We start from the raw sequence: 25521 nt of genomic DNA, 5'->3' as shown, positions 1-25521 counted from the left end.
ACAGAATAACTATAAATGCGTGTACAATACCTACATCCGTTAATATTTTTTCTTAAAAATATATATTTTTTTCATGTGAAGAAAAAATACAGACTGTTTCATTATACAGAATCAAAGCAGATATGTACTGGACTTCTATTAAACACGCTATTAATTTTTCGTTAATTTAAAATCATATAAACTGGTAATCACGGAATAGAAACATAAAAACGTATTATATTGTTTATACTCTGATGGTCAGAAATGGTTTCTATGTTGTAAGTTTAACATGATTCATATTTATAATAGCAAATGTACTGTAACAGATGCTAAGTCAAAAAAAACTACCAAAAGTTTAATTAATCATGACAAAACATCTTTGTATTCTCTACAAAATTGTCATTAAATGTTATGTAAACATTTTGTAATAATTACTAGACTTAAATTGCATTGAATACGATTTATATATTTTACATTAACTAGATGTTATTCTAATATTACTAAACCGTTTGGTAAATGGTACTAATGATGGACCAAAATAACCGGTCGTTTGGTAAAACCAATCCAACAGTTTTACTGATATCACAGTTGTATTGTCATCGCTGCAATTTGATCTATAATCAGCTCGCTGCGGCATCGTGGCGATTCGCAGTTCGCACACTATGCATTATTAAATTACTACCACCACAACTGCCATATTATTTACGTTACTGTTTAGTTTATATTTTTAAAATGGCCGATTCTGATGTCAGAGACATGCTCTCAGCTTGGGGATTAGAATCGTACATTGACGTATTCAAAGGTAAGACATTTTTTTATACTTTATAGTAAATATAATAAGTAGCTGGTACCTACCTATTTAGATAACAGCATTGAGTATCTACCTATAAATATTATTATATTTTATAGTTTACTTAACAAATATAACACATATTATGTATTCAATGGTGATATACAGGGCTCGTTAGTTCATGTACTAAAAAATACATTAATTAGTAATTACTATGCATTCATGCTCTAAAAAGTTCGGAAATATGCATTTATGTTCGCTAACATTATTAAAATATGCACCATATAAAAAAATCATAGTCAATTTTTGAACTAATAAGATAAAACATTAATCCATTTTAAAAGTATTTTATTCCTTTTAATTTTCATAGACTTTAAGTTGTCAAAATTAATAAAAATAAATAAAAATTACATGCAAATGCATGAACTTACGAGCCCTGGTGATATATAAGCTATACATAAGTGTTACACAAGTGGTTGTTTAAACCTTCAGGCATTAAATTATTCATTAGTACTTATTTAATGAAAATGTACACACCTTCACGGCTACACAGAATAGATTTATCCAGCTTATATTAATTCCTATTTGCTTATTTGCCAATTTGCTTCACAAAAAGTGTTCCAAATATTTTTTTTAGAAGACTTCAATAACAAAAATAATAGTTACTTTATTAAAACATTTATTTTTTCAAAATTAATGAACAAATTAATACAAGATTACTATAAAATAAAACAAAATATCTGAGTATACCTATAAATGTGATTGAACATTAAAAAAGTAGCTATGTGAAATACATTATTTAGAATACTTAAACAAGTATTTAAAATACTGTATTAAATACTTTGAAAAAAAAAGTATTTAAAAAGTATTTGGAATATTACCCAAGTCTGGCATATAATAATTAAAAATGGTTAATTCATATTTGCTTATTTGCTTTTGTTTTTATATATTATTGTCAGAACATGGAATAGATTTATCATGCTTTTCATTACTAACGGATGATATGTTGAAAGACATTATACCTATGATTGGCCATAGGGCCAAGTTTAGGGCAAATTTAGAAGAGTGGCGTAAGGTACTTGCTCTTGCTAATAATCAGGTGTCAGTTACGGTAAGAACTACCTACGTTTTATTTATTTTTCAATTCTAAAATTAGCAATGCTTTTATTATAACAACACAATATTTCACTTATGAACGTGTTAAATCTATATGACCAACTGGAAATTGTTTCACATAAATCTATAATTCAATTAATAATAACATATCCGATAACATAATATATTATATTTAAATAATATTATAATATCCATTAATAATATATATATATATATATATATGTGCATATTTTTTTTTTAGGACATTTCAAATAACTTTGATTTTACCCCTGAAAGTCCATCATCAATATCATTAACCAATATTAAACCTAATTCAGAATATGAGCTTTATTGTGAACCATCAGCATCAAGTAGTAGCTTAAGCGAAAGTCCAGCTTTTGATGTCTTAGATACTCAGGCAAGAATTGAAACTGTTAATTCTGCAGTTGTAGAAAAGGTAATTTTTCTAGTTAATGTGTACAATTAATATATATAATAATTTATAATATAATTATAATTACTAGTATGATATATAAATTAGTGTACTAAGTTTTGAACAATTTTAACTTAAATTTTTGTACAAGAAATATGTTATTACTAAATTAATTTATTCATATTATATTTATAAAAATTGTATTACTTATTTATAAAAATGCCTAAAGTATATTATATTATATATTTTTTAGCACTCTGATTTGTTGAATTATTTACAAAGTACCACAGAGGGAAAGGCTTTGTTAGCCACTTACAATAAAGATTGTATGTTAGACAATAGTGGCCGAAGAAAATTATGTAATTTAATAGTAAGAAAAGAACTCCAAGACAATCCTGATAAATCTATCAAAACGCAGCGTTTACTTTTACTTGCTAAAGAAATAACTGAAGTTTTTCCCAAAGAGCATATAAGCACGTACTTTATACCTTACATGAACTATGGTAAATATATAGTATAAACATGTATTATATTTTTAATATTAGCATGATTATTAAATAATACTTTATTCATTTCAGGTCCATTGATGAAAAAAGGTGCCAAAGGGAAACTCCTCGATTGTTTTAACAATAGAAAAAGAGAGTATAGAAAGGCAGGTATTATTACTGCTAGATGCTCTCCTTCTATTGGGCGTATATCTGAATCTATTTCAATATTAAGTCAAACTATAATTGATACAACAGGTAATGTTTTATGAGTTTAACATGTTAATGGTCATTTAAACCATATTGTTACCCATGTACATTTTCAAATTATAGGTAATGAAAATGTTGACGATGAAATTAAATGGCTGAATAATTCTTCTGACCCATGGAACCTTGTGGAAAATTACTGGACCATCACTAGAAAAGAGCGTTTCAAAAATGTGTTTAACTCAAATTCTAATGGTCTTTTACATTCACAGTATATGAAAAACTTTCCTGCATTGAAAAAACCAAATGGTTTTAACCTTGTAAGTATTAAAAAATTATAATTATTATTTTTATTTTGTTTTGTAAATGTTTCTTAGCTAGTTGAGCAAGTTTGATTTTTTGTAATACGAAAATTTTAATAAATACTTCTGAATTTTATTCCAGTTGATTGAAGACTTCAACTTTCTATATCCTGATAAAAAAGAAAATCTTTTGCAACATTTTCCTGTATATAAAGAAAAAATATTAAACCTGGGGAAAAAAATATCCGATAACCTTAAAGATTCTACTTTAAAGTCCATTTTAAGTGAATATCTAGATCTGAAATCAGGTAATTTTAATTTTTAATACCAATCAAAAAACCATTTTGGTAATTAATTTATTAATTTGTTTTCAGAAATTGAAGAAACTTTATCATTAGCAGCCTTCCTCGTTCTTCCATTTCTCTTTTTACCAATAACAACCAAGAGGAAAAAGGGACAACCTGCCTGTAGACCATCAAAAGTTGAAGTCAGAGATAGTTTTATCACTCATTTAAGGTCACATTCTGAAGTTAAGGAAACTATTACAAGGCGTAAAGAAAAGTATGCTCGTTTGGGGATCACTTTGCAGCCACTAGTAATAATGGTAGGACCTGATATAAATTCAATTTCACAATATTTTGTTTTTGTTGATGAAACATACTATGTTTTAAACTCGATTGTTCATGCAGTTGATTGTTGTTTTAAAGTTATACACGCTTTAAATCTACAGTATCCTATAGAATGTTTACCCGTATGGACTTTTATCCAAAAAGGATTCTACAAAATGAAAACATCTTGGGATACAGAATATGTTTCAGTAAATTCTCTTCTCAGTGATCTAGATATAAATGAAATTTCATAAATTTTAACATTAATTTTTATATGTACAAGTAATTGTAATTATTTTAACACCTAAAGTACACTTCTATTTAATATTTTTAAAAAATGCCTAATTGTTTTTTATGCAACCTAAATATACCAAGTATATCAATGCTATGTAAACATTTTCAAATCAAACACACAAGTCATAACTTTTATTCATATATTTGTATAGAAGATAACTGCAACAGATCTTCAAAAAACATTTAGCCACTCATATACCAATTGAAACTTCTACTCTAATTCAGCAAAATGATTCAACCTATACCTATAGTTTACCATTAGAGCAATGTAATACCAACTTGTCTTCTGTAATAGGTAGTTTAGCAACATCTTCATCTTTATCAGGTATAAATATCAATAGTTGTGTAGCTGAAAACAACACTGTAGAAAAATGTATAGCTTCCTTATATGCAAACCCACAAATTCCTCGGAATGTTGTTCAAAAAATTGTTGAAGATATGAAAAATGTATTTAATAGTATAAAACACAATTTAAAAAATAATACTAATAAATTACTTTTAGAAGAAAAAATCTCTGATGAATCTTGTGGTTATTTCAACAATATTCTAGATGTACTTGACTGCCCGTTTGTGAATCTAGGCACAGAATATAAACGAATTAAATATTTTACCGAACTTGGCACATACATTTCTCCTCTTGAACATGTTATAGGTGAGCGATTAAATGATAATAGAAAAAATAATTCTCATTCTTTGGTTCCCATTAATTGCACAGAGCAATTTATTCCATTAAGACATGTTTTAAAGAATTTTTTTCAATTAAAAAATGTGTTATCAGATACACTAGAGCACATAAATAAATGTAAAATTCAAAACTCAATTTTAATTAATTTTGTGCAAGGTAGTGTATGGGAAAAAAAAGAAAAAGAACATGGGTCTCAGACAGTACTTCCTTATTTTTTATTTTTTGACGATTATGAAATAGGAAATCCATTGGGTAGTCACTCTGGTATTCATAAGCTTGGAGCTGCATACATTTCAATTCCCTGTATACCTCCTCATCGCCAGTCTTCTTTGAATACTATATTCCTAGCTTTATTATTTCACTCATCAGACAGGGTTAAATTTGGAAACAACATAATTTTCAAACCACTTATTGATGAAATAAATTATTTAAGAGATACAGGTATTTATGTCGATACTGACGTCTTCAAAGGAATCTTAAAATTTGAGTTAGGTGTTCTTGTTGGTGATAATCTTGGAATACATAGCATAACTGGTTTTGTTGAAAGTTTCTCTTCAAATTACCCATGTAGAGTATGTAAAATGAAAAAATATGAAATAAAAAAACAGTGTTATGTTGATAAAAAATTGTTGAGAACTATAGAGCAATATAACTTGGATGTGATTGAGGGAGATGTTTCAAATAGTGGAATTAAAGAAAGTTGTGTTTGGAATAATGTGCATGGTTTTAATGTATTAGATCAAGTTGGAATGGATGTTATGCATGATATATTAGAAGGGGTGGGGAAATATGACTTGGCGTTCTTAATACGTTACTATGTTGAAGACTTGAAAATTTTTCCATTACAAGTTCTTAATGAAAAATTAGTATGTTTTGACTATGGCCCTGATAAAGGTAATAAACCCTCTGTACTACATATAGACCATATTCGGAAAAACTCTATAAGACATTCTGCGTCGGAAATGCTGACTTTGATTCGTTATTTTGGTTTAATGATTGGTGATTTTATACCTCTAAATGATCCTATTTGGTACCTTTATATTTCACTAAGACACATTGTTGATATAGTTTTTTCTACATCAATACAAAAAGATTGTTGTGTACTACTTGAAACTCTTGTTTCAGAACATAATAACTTGTATTTAAAATATAGTAAGCTTGATTTAAAGCCAAAATATCATTTTATGCAACATTATCATACTATCACTGAACAGTTAGGTCCTCTAGTTCATTTATTGAGTATGAGATTTGAAGCAAAGCATAGAATCTTTAAAACAGCAGCCAATACTACCAGCAATAGGCGGAATATTTGCATGACTCTAGCTATCAAACATCAATTACAATTGAATGATATGTTCCTTAAAGGCAAATTAAATAATGACATTGAATATGGTCCATCTAATAGCCTAATATGTGACAGTGATGTTAAAAACATTAAAAAGTTTCTAGAAATTGACTCATTTGATTCCTTATTTTGTTGTTCATGGATTTCTGTTAAAGGCACAAAGTATCAGCATAAAATGGTCCTTACTCTAGACATTGACGAGAATAGTCTCCCCAAGTTTGGTATCATAGATGCTATTTATCTTTGTAATAATAGAGTAATTGTGTTTCAGTGTTGTCTACTGAGTACCATTATTTTTTATGAACATTATTTTTCCTATGAAGTAAGACATAAAAATAAAATAAAGTTTGTTTATCATCATATGTTATATTCCCATATTCCCAATAATATCAGTATAATGTCTAATGGATCTTTATATGTGACATTAAGAAGTAGTATTTAACAATTTGTTAACTAATGTGTTAAAATTAATTATTTCTATATAAAACATTTCTTATGAATAGGCACCTATTTACTATTAATTAATAATTGATTATTTAAATTTTTTATAATTTAATATTTAACTATTAAACTGTTTATATGATACCTATATAAATCAATAGCTGTCTTTATAATTCCCATTTATATTTGTAATACTTAATAATGTTATATAATTAAATTTATAACTATTACACTTTTTATATTATACCTATATTGTAAACTATACGATTAATAAAAACTCTTTCAACTAATTATAAATATATTTGTTGTGTTTTATCTTACTTATTATTGATTTTATTATTTTTTTGCCCATTAACACAATACAAATTAAAAAGTGGTAATAATTAATCAACTACAGTACCTATGTATATTACAATTGTAATTAGTACAAAATTATAAGTAGTCTGAGTAAAATGAAGACTGGAACTGTAGCATAATACATTGTAGAGGTAAAGTTATAATACTGGTTGTTTTAACCAAATTGTATATTGAATTTATCAATATATTAGTGCAATGATTATAAACGCTATTGCAAAAATTACTATTAATTAGAGTATTTTTTACTAAAGAGCAGTGTTTGAATTACCAAACGATTGGTTAAAATCTACAACCGAAGTTACAGAATGTTTGGTAGAGTTTATTAAATTTAATTATTTACCAATTACAATAGGTCCTGTTACTACTATCAAAACTAGTTTACATAAAATACATTGTAAAGGTTACGGAACGTTTTGTTGTCACGAGCACAACCAAATATTCTGGTTATAGCAGCAGTATTCTGGCTGTATACACAAGTTATTTTTTTCCGTGTTGTTGATTCTAAAAAGTGTTTTTATATTAACTGGGCCAAAGGCCACGGTGATGATTGATGAGATAATTCTATACGAGATCTGAACATTTTTGAACATATGTAGGTAAAATGTGCACCACCATATGAAACGCCTGCACGAATTATTTTATTCTACCATCTATTGTATACTAAACACATAGAAATTTCGGAGTTAAATCTACAATAAATATGGGAGTTAAAAGTATATGCAGAGTATATGCAATGTATAAAGTAAATTTAATATGCATACTTAAAGGAGGGATAGTACGATCTAAATGTATCAATGATTGAAATCATAAGCGACTTATTATGTTAGGTACATAAAGTACGTTTTAGTTTAAAATCGTTTGAAAGCGGTTCTATAGTACTCATTGTGTCTATAACCGTGTATATAAGCATCGAAGGGGTTGTGAGTTTAAAATATTTTTGGAAGGTGTCGACCTTGGTCGATATAGTACAGAACGCACAAATGACCAAAACATTTATTTATCCATAAAAGCTTTATACTATGCATAAGTAAACTAATTTTATTATTTATTATGGCTTTATATTGATATGCAACGGTAATATATTTTATACGTAATCCGCTCCTATTTTAATGTGCAGTATCGAAATGCATATCACAATACCTATCACTACTACAGTAATACAAAAACAATTCTTTTATTCCAGTGGATAAGTATAGTAACATCTCATATACTCATATATATTGATATTATATACTATAGCTGTATAGTGCGCTTTATACCGACAGAATCTTGGCGCCCGATGTTATGTAGACCCGCCAAGTACAACAATAATAACGTACCTACAAATGATACTTTTGTATTTTACCTTTTACATTACAAAGATTTATAGACTCGGAAGATGGCGAAAATGATTTTTTCTACGGTTAACATCGCACGACGTGTGTTCTTATGGATAAGTACTTTATAAAATGGTAGGTAGGTCCTACTTAACAATATTCATTCTACGACGTGCCGAAATATTATCTTGACGGAAAATATAATATATGTTTTAAACAAATGTAACGCAGTATACGGCGTCAGAAAGCCGAACATTTGCATTGCCTGTACCATGTACAATATTATACATAATATATTATGTAAGCGATACACGTGCACTGCACAAGATCTTGTCGTCTTCTTTGTGTTTCTCGTTTAATTATTCTACCCTATACAGCGACAAGTAAAATAAATCGATCTCTGTATAGTTTCTGCTTAGAGACCGTGTGACCGTCTTCATTGTGGGTGGTATTTGTACCATGGCTCTTATACGTATTGCATTTTAGATGTTATTGTTGCTTTCAATGTTTTATACAGTGCCGCCCCTTAAGAATTGTGTGACGGGTCGTTTTAGAAATGAAAAGAACTGCGGGAAGTATATATTGAAATGGGTCGTGTCCAATGCGTTACAATGGTTATTTTTCTGTAAAGCCGAGAAAATGTCCGAATCTCACGTATTGTTCTCGACCTTCGGTTTATTATTACCAGGCGACCGGTGCCGTGTTCTGTGACTATAACCGTACGCGTCCGGTGCCGTGTTCTGTGACTGACTATACGCACGAAACCCCAGACATGTAGGTAATCACCGATGTACGCACAATTTTAATAATGTGATAAATAATAAGTTGATAATAATATTAGGTTAATGAAAATAATAATAATAATATTTTAATTTGCTCTTATTGCGCACAGCGTAAACACAATGAATAAGATATTATTTTAAATCTTAAATTGTTAAATTGTTAAAATAGGTCTAAACCAATAAATTACTTAGTTGAGTTATAACTGAGATTTGTAATATTCACGTAATAAAGTGTACTGTGTACTGAGTATATTATAATATATATATATATATATAGCAGCAACAAAATTATGACGTCATGTGTATTTTTTATTAACTATGGCTTGCTAAATAATTGTTGTGAATATTTTTTAATGGTACACATTTCACTATTTCTGTTTTCATCTCTTTTGATACTAAATGTTGTTTTTTTTTTTATTGTGTTTTTGGCCTAAATCCTAATATTAAGTAATTAGAATAGGTGCGTATTATGTACATTGTTAGGAACCCTTGCACACACACTTTAAATTAGTAAGCATATTATACAATAATATCACGTTGAGCGCCAAAGGTGCTTCTACCAAGTTACTCAATTTGGCCATGAGACACATAATTGGGTCTCAATAAAGTACAATAAAACATCTTGTGAGACCCATATATGGGTCTCATTATATCATTGTATTTATTAAGCGATTACCAGAAATAGGTCTCATTTATCGGAATTATTTCATTGGATTTTAATTCTACAGTGTTGCCACATCATTTTGGTGTTTGTAGCAACGGGATATCTTGTTTTTTTTTTTTTTTATGAATTGTTTTCTATTCTGTAACATCGATGTCTGTAATGCATAATATTCCGCGGTAACCATGTTATTGCATCAATATCAATGATAAGAAATTGTATATTTTGTTGTCTTAAATCGTAATCTATGGTTATTTATAGATATTTTGAAAACATTTACTATTTAGTTTACTAGTGAAGTAGTGAAATAAAGTCATAATAATATAAATTATAAACGAAAAAAATAATAATAATAATATGAATCCATATGAAATAAATGAAATGTTGGATTCCGATTTTGACGATGACGACGACTCGGATAAAGATCCAGATTATAATACTTGTAAGTACCTATTAATGTTTATTATACACAGTATATTAAGATTTTTTTGCATTTTAAATAACTTAATATTTTTTAAAAACTATTAAATAGCTGCATTTGAAGACGATTCAGATCAACATATTATTGAAACAGAAGAAAATGGTATTATTATAGAAATAATGTACCTACTATATATGCAAATTATTAATTAACTAAAATTGAAATTTATTTTAGGTGATGCACTGTCGGGTATATATTATTTTAATGATGAGAATATTAACAGAACTGAATCACTTGCTGGTATTTATATATTTTGTATAACTGTAAATCACAGATTTACATTGGTTTCTTATAAATTTCAGATATATCTCATATTAGTGGTTCTGAAATGTCTGTCGATTCTCCACCACCTGCTAATATTCCAAGTACTATACCTCATCAGGCTCCTCAACAAATTGATCGCCAGTGGAGAGATGATGACCAAAATATTAATATTTATACTTTCAACACAAATAACAGCAATATTGGTTTGAATCCAGATCTAATTGACACTCTTCAAGATGGAACTCCATTAGATTTTTATCAATGTATAGTAAGTAATGATATAATACATAAAATTGTGATAGAAACTAATAAATATGCTGCTCAACTATTGAGTGCTAGAACAATTTCACCACATGCACGTTTAAACAAATGGCACGATACAAATGAATGTGAAATAAAACAATTTTTTGGTCTTCTTATATGGACAGGATTAGTTTCACTGCCATCCTATCATCTTTATTGGAGTTTATCAAGAATTTATTCTACACAATTTGGTACTATAATGAGCCGTAACAGATTTGAATGTTTAATGAAAACTATACATTTTTCTGACAATACTTGTGCTGACCCTACAAATAGGTTGTACAAATTAGGAACAGTTATTGATGATATAATGATAAATTCTAATTATTGTATGCAACCAGACCAAAGCATGTGTATTGATGAGTCCTTGGTTAAATTCATGGGAAGACTTGCTTTTAAACAATATATTAAAAATAAAAGAGACAGATTTGGCATCAAAGAGTTTAAACTATGTATTTCCCCTTGCTATACTATTGCTATGAAAGTATACTGTGGAAAAGAAGTTAATAATATGTTAAATCTTGGAAATGTTGGAAGTAACATAGTAATGGAATTAGCAGAACCCTATCTTGATAATGGTAGAACAATTTTTGTCGATAACTGGTATTCAAGTGTAGAACTGGCAGAATTACTACAATCAAAAAATACATATTTAGTTGGAACATTAAGGTGCAATAGAAAGTCTAATCCGAAAGAAGTAACTAAAAAAAAATTGAAAAGAGGGGAAATTGTGTCTCAGAGAAGCTCATCTAATGTGTTGGTGCTGAAGTGGAGGGACAAACGGGATTTAGTTATGGTTTCTTCTAAACATGATAGTGCTCTTACAAATTTGAAAATAAGAGGAAAAATAGTACAAAAACCAACAGTAGTTGTTGATTATAATATTGGAAAAACTTCAATTGACCTCTCAGATCAGATGACTTCCTACTCCAACCCTCTTCGTCGCAGTCAAAAGTGGTACAGAAAAGTTGCTCTAGATGCATTATTAAACATAAGTGTTGTTAATGCTCTAGTTTTATTCCAGAAAGTTACATCTTCAAAAATGTCTATTACAGTATTCAGATCTACACTTGTAGAACAGTTAATAAATAAAGAAACTATCACAGAAATTATATCACAAAAACATGTTTTAGAAAAAGCAAACAGAAGTAGATGTGTTGGCTGTTACTCTAAGGCAGTAAAAAAAAAAGGCAGAAAATATGCACAATGCAATACAAAAAAAATTAATACTAAATGTTTTTTATGTGATAAACATTTTTGTCTTGATTGTTTTTTTGAGGAACATAAAATTGTAAAGAAGTAAAGTTTTTATTGATTTGTTATGTTTTATAATTTATAAAATAAAGTTGTTATTTTTATTTAACTAGATTGAAAAAAAATATGTTTCAAGTTTTTATTGATTTGTTTTGTTTTATAATTTTTAAAATAAAGTTACAATTACCATTATGTATTACTATTGTTATTCAATGAAGTAGACTGAAATTTTTTTAAGTTTTTTGTTTTTCTATAAGAATATTGAACATAAGCAATGTTATTTTTTATATGTTAATAAAATTAATTACATACAATTGACTGCATGTTATTATTGGTTTACTCTACATTTACCAATAACATTTATAATTGGTTATGTCAATCTATGATTACCTATTTTATAAAATAGTTGAGGGTCAAATATGAGTCTCAAAATATCATTTAAATAATATATTTTTGATGGGTGACTCCGTTTGGCCATGAGACCTATTTTAGGGTCTCGCTCCAAATCAGTTAAAAAATATTAATAATCCCTTATGTTAGCCATAATAATAGTATGTGTAAAATTTCAAACCATTTGGGCAATTTTTTTTTCAATTTTTTTTTTGAGTAAACCATACCAAAAATTATGTGGCGGTTTGATCGAAGATAAGTGAGACCCAAATTTGTGTCTCATGGCGCTCAACGTGATATAGTAGTGTAAGCAATATGTGTATTTTTTTTGTAAGCGACTGCGTCGCCAAGACAAGAACGTAGAATAAGCAAGAGTTAGTCGTGAATAAGTAGCCGATTCGTATAATACTGTGTTGTTAAAATATTCAGTATTCTTATAATAAAATAATTAATAAAATATTTTCTTAAAGTTAAACAGATTTTGTGTAGTGTTTTGAATACAACCCGTAAGTGAACGAACTCTTTTACAACATATATATACCTTTTGGCCTTAACCGAAAGAGTATATAACAGTATATTTCAAATAGTTATATTCTGTTTATTTATTTATTATTATTATTATTATACAATCAATATTTTATAACAATTTTATTATTATTTTTTCTATTTTAATAATTAACACTATACATAACTAATTATTAGTTACTAATTAGGTATAAAACTTTAATTTATAAAATATACTTTATGTATATAATAGTATAATAGTACAAAGTGTCCACGTTTTGCAAAGTACCTTTTTACCAAGTAACCTTTTTACCTTAGTACCACCGTACTAAGTGTCTGCGTTCTGCATTTTAAACAATGGACAGTACAAAGTGACCGTTTACCGTATAGTAGAGATGGAGAGTAGATTACTGGTCTCTATAATGGATGTGTTAAATTTGAATGCAATGACAGGTATCATTGTATACGAAAAACGATTCTGAACGGAGATGATTTGTCAGTCAATGGTAATTAGCAGGATATATCATATTATTACCTATATTTAAATTGTAATATATCGTTATTTTACGTGATTTCGTAAAAAATTAAATTTCCTAACCTCATGAAATTTTTTCTTTATCGACGCTAGAATTTTTTTTTACAATTACTTAAAGGTAAACTTATGGATAACCTTTTATTGGATTTTTGAACCTTAAGTATAAATCACAAAAATTTTATGAATTTTCAACTTCAAAATTCCTCGCAAATTTTCGCGATTTTGATATATTTCGTAAATATTTGAACTTTAAATGCTTATAATCAAAAATTGTGACTAACGATTTTTGATTTTTTTTTTACTACGATAAGTTCAACTTATAATAAACCTTGTATTAAATTTTTAAGATTTTTTGGATAGCCAAATTTTTTTTATCGGCATTTTAAGAAAAAAAACTTCAAAAGTCAAAAATTTCAATTGTCTATAAGTAGCTTAAAAAAATTCTAAATATTTTGAAAATTTAATCGTAAATAGATAACGCTAATATAAACATTTGGTGAAAATTTCAAGTATTTACAATCATTCGTTTTGGAGTTACAGCAAAATCAAAAAATCGATTTTGTCAAAAAGTGGTTATGCGTAAAAATTCCCGTTTTTCCGTAATTTTTGTAGGGTTTTTCCCTTTTTACTTTTACTTTCTACTTTTGATACCCCCCCCCCCCCCCACAAAGTACCAACTAGATAAATTTTCCTTTTCAAAGAGGGGCTGAAGTAAAAAATCGAAGCATTATTACTACTCCAAAAAGTGATGACAGGCACAAAAAAAAAAAATTTAAAAAAAAAACACACACATCGTTGTAAAATCAATACATTCATCACTCCGTTCAGAATCTAAAAAAATTATGGATTTACATTTTTTTACTGTTTAAAAAGTTGAGTCTCCGCTATATGTTTTTATTTTTTTTATCAAAATATTTAATACAACATTTTTATTTATTGATAATGACCGATAAAATGTTTTTTATTTGTTATACTTTAGTAATTGTTTCTACTAAAACAATAGGAATAGAAAACTATCAGCGGCCGTCATAACCACACACTTATTGTTCATAACCGCACATTTTCCACCGTTCAATACCTCACACATTATTTATTCACAGTTAAAAATTAAACAGCAAAATCATAAAATTATTTTTCATCTGGACAAGTAGCTATAATCTCAACAAACGCCTTAGGAATCAAATGTGGCAAACAAAAAAAAGTTTTAACCATAATCCAGATTGTGAATTATTATGTTTGTAATTTTATTTTAATACTGGAATAGAACTGATTTTTCTGTATTATCTCGAAAGCTTTATTTTAATGATTTGTAGTATTGATTAAACATGATTAACCGGTGTGTGATACCATTGATTAAATATACATAGATAGCCCACTTCTATACAAATAATGTAATAGCCTAAATTAATAGAGCGACCTCTCAATAGATGGCATTAGCGATGTTAATATCTGAGAAATAATTAAAATCATAAAATCATTGATTAAATATAGGCTGTTACGAAAAATAAAAGGTGGGGATCATGTTAGTGACAAACAGACTCAATAACCAGTTTTGGTATTTGGATAGGAATAAATTGCGATAAGGAAACAATAGTTTTGTAAATAGTAATTATAGTATTATATTTAGTATTTACATTGCAATGAATGTTATTACTTATTAACAAAATATACGAAATACGAATTATTATATCCAGATGAACAAAATATATTGAAATAACAAATGAAATTCGTAAATCTGATTTTTTGACTTGGTTATTTTACTAGGTAACTCATTAATAAAGCTTTTTGTAATGTTTATTACCAAAAATTATATTCATAACTAGAGCTCGAATTTAAATGACCTTTTTTAAAAAATTACCAAACGTAGGATCTTGAGACTTTTTCTTAAATGTTTTAATTTGTTTCAAAATAGAATATATTATGACAATATTTAAATATAATATATCCTAGACTGACAAATCATCTCCGTTCAGAATCGCTTTTCGTATACAATGATACCTATCATTGCATTCAAATTTAACCTATCCTAGTCTACCTAGGTCCACCCCACCCCCTAATGTACAGCAGACCGATACTCACTTCTTTTTTTTTTTTGTGTTTTTTTTTTAAATATTTGATTTTCAAATTCAGCCACGTTTCTGACCTACTCTGCAATGACGAGATCCACTCAACACCTATTGTACAGCAGAGCAAGTTCCCGGTTTTTTTAAAAATTATTCTTCACAAAAAAATTATAAATACTCATCATCGATGTTGATTAAAAATAACGACAGTGTAAAAATTTAAAAATATTCAATTTAGTATTAATACAAATTTATTTATTAGTCTTATAACAAAGTATTAAGAATTAACAAGACATAAATAACAAAAACAACATACAAAATATATTTTTACAGTCAAAATAATGATGACATATATTATAATAAAAGTTAAAACAATGCTTAAATACTAAAAATCTAATTTAAAAATTTCTAAAAATTTCTAAGAATTTTTAACTTTTTTTGACATTTTTCACTTTTTACATGCTTAATATTTTTTGAAACCCAGTTGAAATTTCTAAAAAGTTTACATATAATGAGATGTTTGATTAAAAATTCAATATGTGGAACACAAGTTTCATTAACATTTAATAAACAAATTAATTCGGTTTTTATTTTTTTTTCAGCAAATTGTGCTATTTTTCTTCTATGTGGTTTTTTTTCTAATATATCTGCAAGGATTTTTTGAGCCAAAATAATAAATTGCGTTAATTCAGTAGTCGGTATTTTCAAATGCATTTCAGAAATTTTGGAATCATAGTTTTTACAAAAAATTAAAAAATCCAATTTATTTGGAATTGAAAGATCTGATCTTATCAATAATTTTTCACAGTTTAAACAGGAAAATTTAGATATAATTTTCATTGCTAGATAGCCAGCAAAATAAGTATTTGAACAATTTTCTAGATTTACCACCGCTTCTTGTTCTAATTGAATACTGTCTACAGTCCATGAATCAGATGATGAATTTGATGACATTGATGATTCACTACTATCTTCATTTAATTGGGTGTTAATATTCACAGCCTCTGTCATTAAATGATTGTCATCATCTGGCTCACAGTTAGAAGAAATAGATGGCTTCATCAAATTCATTTTAGCATTAATCCTAAATGTTGTGCGGAATGTTCTTGCAGTTGGATTTCTGAAAAAGCACAAACATTTAAAAAAAATTATTTACAACTGAAAATTACACATTTATATTTTATAAGAAATATTAACAAATATTTTACAAGCATTTTTTACCTATTATATCCTCCTCTTTGTCTAAATATAGAAAATGTGTTTTCTATTACATCAGAGTTGAGGCGTCCAGTCAAAATATATGTGAATCCCATGTCTTGTTGTTCACTATAGAGCATCATAATAGCATTCAAAGTCCAGCACATACCATCAAAGCAAATAGGTCTGTTTTCTTTTTTAATTTTTATGACAGATTGTTTCTTTTTTAAATTTTCAAATGTTAATTTTGCTTGTTGAAGAAATTCTAGCTGCTGGGGTCTCTCAGGGGATAAAGCACATTTAAATGGGTTTGAATGGTACAAACTCATACTGTTTAGTACATCTAATAAATCATTTAAATACTTTATCATCTTAGCTGTCTGAAGAGCTGTTTTGGACTTTAGCTGGCCGGTGTACACACTAGTTCTTATAGCAGTAGACATAGTGTTACTAAAAAGTTGCATAGCTAATTTACATGACATCAATTGAAATGGCCCTGGGTTTATATGATTATCAGTTATTTTTAATAATGATCGACTAGTACAACTTTTTTTATCAATTTCATAAACATCTCTTAAATCTTGAAAAGAGACTTCTTCGCCTTCGAATATAAAATTAGTTTTTTTTAAATGGTTTCTTAAGTTTTTAAATATGTGAGGTGTATCGAAAATTGAATAGATTTTTTGTTCATTCACTTCAAAAAATGGTTTTTCTTTTGTGACTTTCAGTAGTTTTAGTGCTGCTACGTTATTAGAACCTTGGTCACATATTATAGCTTTAACAAACAATCCACAATCTAATAATCGTTTAATTGCCTCCACTAACAACTCACTCAATACACAATTATTTACTGATGTCGCTGGTAAAAAATAACAAATGGGCATTTTCCATGATGAATACAATCCACGAATCATAAATACCATGGCTTGACCAGCTAATTTATTAGTACGACCTTTTGGTCCCAAATCTTCATACCCCTCAACGACATCCAGAACCTTAGAATACTCAAGATAGTTTTTGATCTTCATTTCATCAAATATTAATGTGCAGTATAATTCTTCTTTACTCATTGATTCGCATTTTCTTTTTAACTGTCTAAATATTCCAGTGTTAAATCCAGGTCTGAATTTTGAATTACCTATCCAGCGACGAATAGTTGACATACCAGGTAAATTTATTTCTTTATTATTTCTCAAAAATTTGTAGGCACTTGGTGATTTGTAAAATAAACTTAGGGCAAAATTTTGTTCAGCTTTTGAGAAAGGTTTTCTTGAAAATTTAGTTCTTAATGTTTGCATTTTGACAAGTACTTTTGAGTTTTTTGATGGATAATGTAATGAATCTACAATATTAGTTATACTTTGCCTTTCATTTTTTATAAATTTCAGCCTTCTTTTTAATCTGAATAGCGATACATTTTTACTATTGATTTGCTTTTTTTTTTGTTCCAAAGACAATTTTAGTTTTGAGACTTTATCACTATTAAATAATTGCTTAGGGGCTAATTTTATTGGTACATGAGATTCTTCAATGAATTTTCTTGTTGTTGGTGTCAATACTGGAGTTGAGGATGTAGAAGCAACTGCGGATAAGTTACTAGTTGAAGATTGAACTTTATTTGGTGTTTGAATGTACATATTTGGAGAACCTGACTTGGATTTCATTTGTATCTGAATGGGGCTTTTTACACATATTTTTTTGTAAATATTAGTAGGAGTAGTGACATGGAAATTTTCAATGTCTTTATATTGAACAGGAACTGCATGTTTGTTTAATCTGAGTTTATTTTCATTAGTATAATCTGTGCTTATAAAATGATTGTCACAGATGTATCGAGATGACAATTCCTTTGGTGTAAGACTCATTAGGGTAACATTTCCTAATTGAAATATAAAATTTTTTATTTTAGTATAAAATTTTAAAACTATAAAATGTTTGCTTGTCATAAGTATATAAACTACATAGCATTTTTGTAAAAAAATATATATACCAATACACCCCAGCCTCCAAGACAGTATTTAAAATACTTTCCAAATACTACATTTAAAAAGTTTTATATACATATATATTTACTCAAATATTTTACAAAACTGCCACATATTATTATAATCAACTACACCAATGTACACAGATATCATTTCGTCAATATAATAAATCTATAGCCTATATGTTCTAGGTAGGCATTATAAAAAAAGATTAAATTGCTAGCTTTTTTTATGTAAATATTAAATAATAAAAAATATAATTAGGTTTTCATTTCCTTTCATAAATTCTAAACTATAAAGCAATTGTTCTTATAGTTAATTATCTACCAATAGTTTTATTACATTGATATAATCATTGTGTTACTCACAACATACATTTTTATAGAATACCATTCTTGAAAGAAAATTATTAAAATACAATTTAAATAGTTTTACAAAAGTATAAGACAAAAATTAGGTTTTTTATGTAAAATGTATGTGTTATTTATCAGTCTTATACTCTTATACCTACACACAAAATAACACATGAAACGTTTAATGATAATTTTTAATTTTTGGCATTCTATAAAGTTTATGTTTCTATCAAATTCTGGGTTCCGACATTACAGGAAATTGAAATATTATAATAAAATATGATTGTTCTTACCTGAATTTAAAATCCACTTTTTGCGAACGTCATCATTTACTGGAAATTTACGGAATTTCAAATCGGCATTATTACGTGCAGATTTGCCACAGTCCATATACACACATTTACTGCCACAACCACGAGACATAATATAAATCGGGATATCAACACCAGTAAAAAGTAGTTATGAATAAATCGAGAAATAAATAATATAACATAGAACTATACAATTTCGCGAAACAACGACACAACAAAAACTGTAAAAGTATGTAAATGTCAAATGAAAATCGAAAAATTAACATGTGAACATTGAACAGCAGAGCATAAACAGTAAATAGTCTGTTGTCAGTTAAATCCAATTTTATCACTTATCATAATTTGTTAGTTGTTACGCAAAACCACACATACCAGTATGAACTACCAGCACTGCAATAATGGTTACTGTCGTGGTTGTGATAGTGTCGAAAACTACTATAGCGCTCTCTGAATTCAGGCTCCCAAACTAATATTTCTGGGCTCCCATTATCTCGATTTTTCATTAACACTTTATAACGTTGCGTGAGCTATCTATGTATATTTAATCAATGGTGATACTAAATGATATAATGTTATTTAATACGTTAATAATATACATCAATGGGTGCGGTATTGAACGGTTTTATAAGTATGTAGTTGAGTGGTTCTAAACGACGGCCAAAACTATAGTTTTTAATTGTTATGTTTAATAAAGGGATCAAACACTAGTGTCTTATAGTTTATTTTATATTTTTCTTACAGAAAAGTTCTATAGCACCAGTTCAGATTACTTCGCAGTTCGCCGGACCAATACAGGAGAATTTCGAATTCAGAGATGCATATACGCCGCAACTCGGAACTTTTGTCAACCAGCAAATGCCTTACGCCTGAAGAATTACTGGCTACTGAAGGCATAACTAGACTCACCACTAAAATAGCTTTGGATTTCGCTTACGTTTCAGCTGACTGCAATACATATTATTTAGAGGTAAATAAATATTTTTTATATATTTTTATAATATCTAGGGTACAATTTTAGCGTTTTATAATTTTATTGATATACGAATTTAATATAAATAAATACTAAAGACATAAATATAGACGTGTATTCTGCGAGCATTTCTAAGTATAAATTCATAAATAAAGCACATAATAATGTTCTCACTTAATAGCTAATTTTTTTTTTTTTTTAAGAAAAATAGAATACATTACATTAAACATTAAAAATTTACAAATTAAAAACTAGAAATGTAACAATGTATCTATTATTATTTTTAAATTTTAATCCACCTCCTTAAGCTGTGCTTGCGGCGAGGTAGATGAGTTGATAGTATACAATATAATATTTAAAACTTAAAAATAAGTGATACAGATTAACTTTAATAAAATACTTAAGCAATATTTGAAATATTTAAGCTCCTATTTAATACACAAGTAAGTCTAAATATAACAAACATTAAGTAGAAAATGTATTAAAACTAAAACAAAACCTAAAATTATGATTTCAAACAATATTAAAATATTTAAATACTAGATAAGATACAACTATATAGTTCACGAAACAAATAGTTAACAATAGCTTTTTTATTAGTTATATAATTATTCTTATTTACATTACTAGAAATATATTTTTCTAGTTACAGCGGCAATGAGTTAAAATTAGTTGGACCTAAATAGTCCACAAACTTTTTTCCAATACTCTTATTGGTGTAGTTTACTTGCATGTCATCATATGACCTATTTTCCATTCTGTTATTTTTTTGGATACAAATTGGTAAAAATGTTTCATTTTTGAATTTTTCTTGTCCGTGAAATATTATATCTTGAACATTAAGGTCATCGTGAAAACAATTTTTTTGTTTATTTCTTTTTTCTTCGTAAGAAAAGACTTCATATCCAATCATTTGCTTTGCTTCAGCTAAAATATTATCAAATCTATTTCTTAAATCTTGTACATACATTTCTAGAGATTCGTACAATTTTACAACACAAGATAAATCAATATTAATACGTTGTAAATTTTTACTTGTAGCGTCGAATCTTTCTAATATTGGAGTCCATAGAGCTATCATAAATGAGAACTCGAGAGTTTCAATTTTTTTATACAACGATTCTGCTTCGTGTCTTACACTAGTTTTCTGATCTATGTTCAAAGCTATAGTTTTCAATGAACTTAATACAGCTTCAAACCCAATTTTTAAACTCTTACAAACACTATATCTGGATGACCATCTAGTAGGGCATAAGTTTTTTACAAACATTGAGTTTGGTATATTTTTTAAATTTATTGAAAGTTGTTCCCACCGCCATGTCGATGCAGAAAAAAATACATAAATATTTTGGGCAAGTGAAAAAAAGTGATAACCTTCTTTAGTTATATCAGCAGCATGACAACCAACTAAATTTAATGAGTGTGCTGAACATGGACTAAAAATTGCATTTTTTGATTTCTCTTTAATACGAGCTTGCAGACTATTAAATATACCTGACATATTTCTTACATTGTCGTATGATTGTTCACGACAGTTCTGTATGTCGATATTTAATTCAGATAATTTCGTTAATATTGCGACTTCCATTTCTTTACTTTTATGTCCAACCGATGGAATAAAACATAAAAATCGCTCTACTGCAGTCCCACCTAAATTAACGTATCTAACAGCAATCGTTAATTGATCAAATTTCGTGATGTCGGGAGTAGAATCTACGATTAACGAGAAATATTTAGCGGACGTTATTTCATTTACTATTTTATGAAGTACAGATTTGTTCATAACGCTATGTCCTAGCTGGTGCGTGCACGCACCGCAAATCGTCATGCGTGCAACGCATGCGATTTTTAATAATAACAAACGTCCAGAAATAGATCGGACTGTCCTGGTTACCGACGCATGCGTTTAATTCACGATAACGCAACGCACTCGCAGGTTTGAAATACAAAATAGTTTGTTTTTCGTCGCATGTCATATGCGTCATCGCAACTGAGAGTGGATGAAAAAAGGAATTTTTAATTAATTTTTATTTGTTACCTAATTACATTTTTGTACACAATGCCGTATACAGATTTTGAAAAAACGGAATTATTGATTTCTGAAATCCAAAAACATAATGTTTTATGGAACAAGAGTCACAAAAAATACAAAGATAGGCTTATAGGAGCTAAAGCATGGGCAAAAAGAACACTTTAATTAAACCTAATAATTATTCATTATAACTACTGTTAAATAGTTGTTTAATTTTTTACATTATTTTCTTCAATTTTAATAAAAGATTTTATATACCATATATTATGTTTGTTTTATTTACAATTCATCCAACTTAAATATTAAGTATCGCTAAAAATGCCATACAGCTTTATAAATCTCAGTAAAATAAGTATATATAAGTGAAGGGGCCCGGAAATAATCAGCCCTGGGGCCCACAAAAGCTCTCGCCGGCCCTGATAATTATAATACGATTTGTCCTCGTCACTTAATTGTTTTTTCGGAAAGGGTCTTAACAAATGTTCTCGCAGAGGAAAAGCTTCATCTCCAATAAATACAAAAGGTGTGGTAATTCGGTGCTGCTATAAATTTAGCTTCTATAATTCTATATACAACCTTCAGCGGCTAAAATACAAACATTTTGTGATTATTTAGTAGACACTTATATTAATGATGATTCTGATTTTCCTCCTGAAATATATGATATTTGTAGTTCTAGTATGTATTTGACAACGATGCGTGTGGAAGTTTCCATTCCAAATTAAATTCACTATCCAATGTCGTATTCGTCACGCGATGGTTTACGTATAAAATAGTTATCTCGGTATCCGATTCCCAAACCGTCAAACAAGTAGTATCGACATTCGACACCTGTGGTAAGCGCTTACTCAACAATCCTTTGGTGACCACGATAACGAGTAACAACTGACCACGATAACGAGTACTGGAAGAGAAATAAGGTATTATAGTGTCTTGCTATTTTCTACTAAAGTGTTTCCTCACCACAAACGCTTAGGTGCGTACCTCGATATGAGAATAAAAACAAAGTTATATTAATTGAAATAAAATAAACATATAATAACACAACGAAATAATTAAAGATATTTTAAAATAAAACAGTTGTCAGCCGTAACACACCACGACTGCCCGATCGCTCCGTTTTTGTCATCGCCGTCGACAATTTAATTATTAATTTTTGTCGAATCGGTATTTGTTGACTCCCGCTTCGTATATTTTGTTATATATACAACATTACAACACCAAGTATATTCAATTTTTGGAAATTTTGAAACAATGCCAAACAGATGATAAAATAAAAATTTAATTCATTGTTTGGACTCCTCGGGAAACAACCAAAATGATAATTAAAAAAAATTGTACCAACCCAGATAACAAAATTAAACAACTTGGAAATATTTAATTTTAATTTTTAGAAAATAATGAGTTTTAAAAATCTACCTCTAACACTATAATTATTTTACTATTTATTGACATAATAATTGTATTTTATCTTTTTTTATTGTAAACATTTTGTTATTTTAATATTCGATTATTGACGCATTAATAGTGTTTCATATATAATTTCAAATACAAATACTTCCAAATGTACTTAAAAATTTTAAATATTTATTTTATTTTATTAATTATAAGCTATTTTTGGAACCAATGTGTGCTTGGACGCAATCAGGATACTTATATTTGGGATAAAATACAACTTCCTGTATTCGGGCCGCAATCGGGCTACTCTGATAATTTTGGAACGCGTGTACAATGCACGATGTACACAATGTACGTGTACTCAATAAATATAGGTACTTTGTTGTCATTATTAACATTTGATTAAAAATAATATGAGTACGCATGTTATTATTGGATTAGTTGTATTCGTAACATTTTAAAATCAGAGTAATATGTACAGCATTATATTGATAACTGGCTATGATTTAAATATTTAACCCTAGAGGTATTATTTTTTTAAATAATCGTTTCTTATAGAATAAAACATGCCTACAAACAGATTCGTGAATAAATACAAAACAAAATTGTCTGTATAATTGTGTTTATTTGTCCATTATCGTTGTAAAAACTGCAGCATACTTACAAAACATGCTTAGGTACTTATACTATCGTTAATAAAATGTTGATAATGACGACGGAGTATTTTGATTGAAAAGAAATTGAACCACTTAGTCACTGCATAAAATAATAATAAAAGTAGTAATAATTGTGTGCATAATATAATCATGATAATATTATATTATTATTAATTAATAACTATTAAAATAGAAAATATTTTAATATAACACTGTTTGAAGAATTTTTGTTAATAAATAATAGTAAACATTGTATTAAATTAACAATTCATATGAAAAATACGAAAAACCACCACGAGTCAAATTTTCATAATATCAAGGTTTCGAATTCAGCATGTTGTATGCATATTTGCAGGATAAACATTTTGAAACAAAAAGTACTTCTAGTTAAGTTTCTTTTTTTTTTATTAATGATGTTAATTGGGAATTTATAATCTGTACATTATATACAATAAGTAAAATAAATATGATGTGGCATAAAAACGGTTTTGAATAACTTTGAGGAATATTCATAGTAGAGTCATCTTTTACAATGACTTAAGGTAAAATTTATAAATAATAAGGATATATTTTAAAAGTTAAGAAAATATCTCAGTTAAGTAGAAATATATAAAATTCAGTCACTTGGATTTTTGGCAAGACAGTAAAATCGTCAGTTATTCATCGATAAACCCGTAAGAGAAATCTTTATTTGTGCATACATAGTTTATTGTTAGGATGGTCATTCTACGTGCCCTCGTACGAAAAATCGGTACATATTATACTCGATTTTTGGTGTATTGTCCATCCTACACAATACTATTCGAATTTATTGAATTCGTAAAACCTGCCGTCTGGCGCATACACGCTTTAGGTATACGCTTTCTAAAATACCTGTAACACAATACAACATAATATGGATTTCATTACCAACACGAGTACATATTTTTGTCAAGTATATGAAAAAAAAGTAAAAATTAAAAGAAATAATTGCAACAAATTCCATTTTTTTTTTATCATTCAATATCGGAAACTTTCGGATGGTACTAATACTAAAATTATAGGT

The 25521-nt window shown here is 28.0% G+C and overlaps 2 protein-coding genes across 2 annotated transcripts; both read left to right on the top strand.

Moving 5' to 3' along the window:
* The first annotated feature begins 3264 nt into the window (after positions 1-3264).
* Positions 3265-4153, top strand: LOC132925734 (uncharacterized). The gene is made up of 3 exons (XM_060990103.1): positions 3265-3309; positions 3434-3599; positions 3666-4153. The coding sequence occupies exons 1-3, from the start codon at positions 3265-3267 to the stop codon at positions 4151-4153; spliced, it is 699 nt and encodes a 232-aa protein (XP_060846086.1).
* A 5955-nt stretch (positions 4154-10108) lies between these two features.
* Positions 10109-14543, top strand: LOC132925733 (piggyBac transposable element-derived protein 4-like). Its single transcript, XM_060990102.1, has 5 exons — positions 10109-10222; positions 10313-10363; positions 10436-10501; positions 10564-11976; positions 14491-14543. Exons 1-5 carry the CDS (start codon positions 10138-10140, stop codon positions 14541-14543), a joined length of 1668 nt encoding a protein of 555 aa, XP_060846085.1. The 5' UTR covers positions 10109-10137.
* Positions 14544-25521: the final 10978 nt, after the last annotated feature.

This window comes from Rhopalosiphum padi, chromosome 3 (assembly GCF_020882245.1).
Source record: "Rhopalosiphum padi isolate XX-2018 chromosome 3, ASM2088224v1, whole genome shotgun sequence".
NCBI classification, from domain to species: domain Eukaryota; kingdom Metazoa; phylum Arthropoda; class Insecta; order Hemiptera; family Aphididae; genus Rhopalosiphum; species Rhopalosiphum padi.
This window is presented reverse-complemented; position numbering and strand designations above follow the sequence as displayed.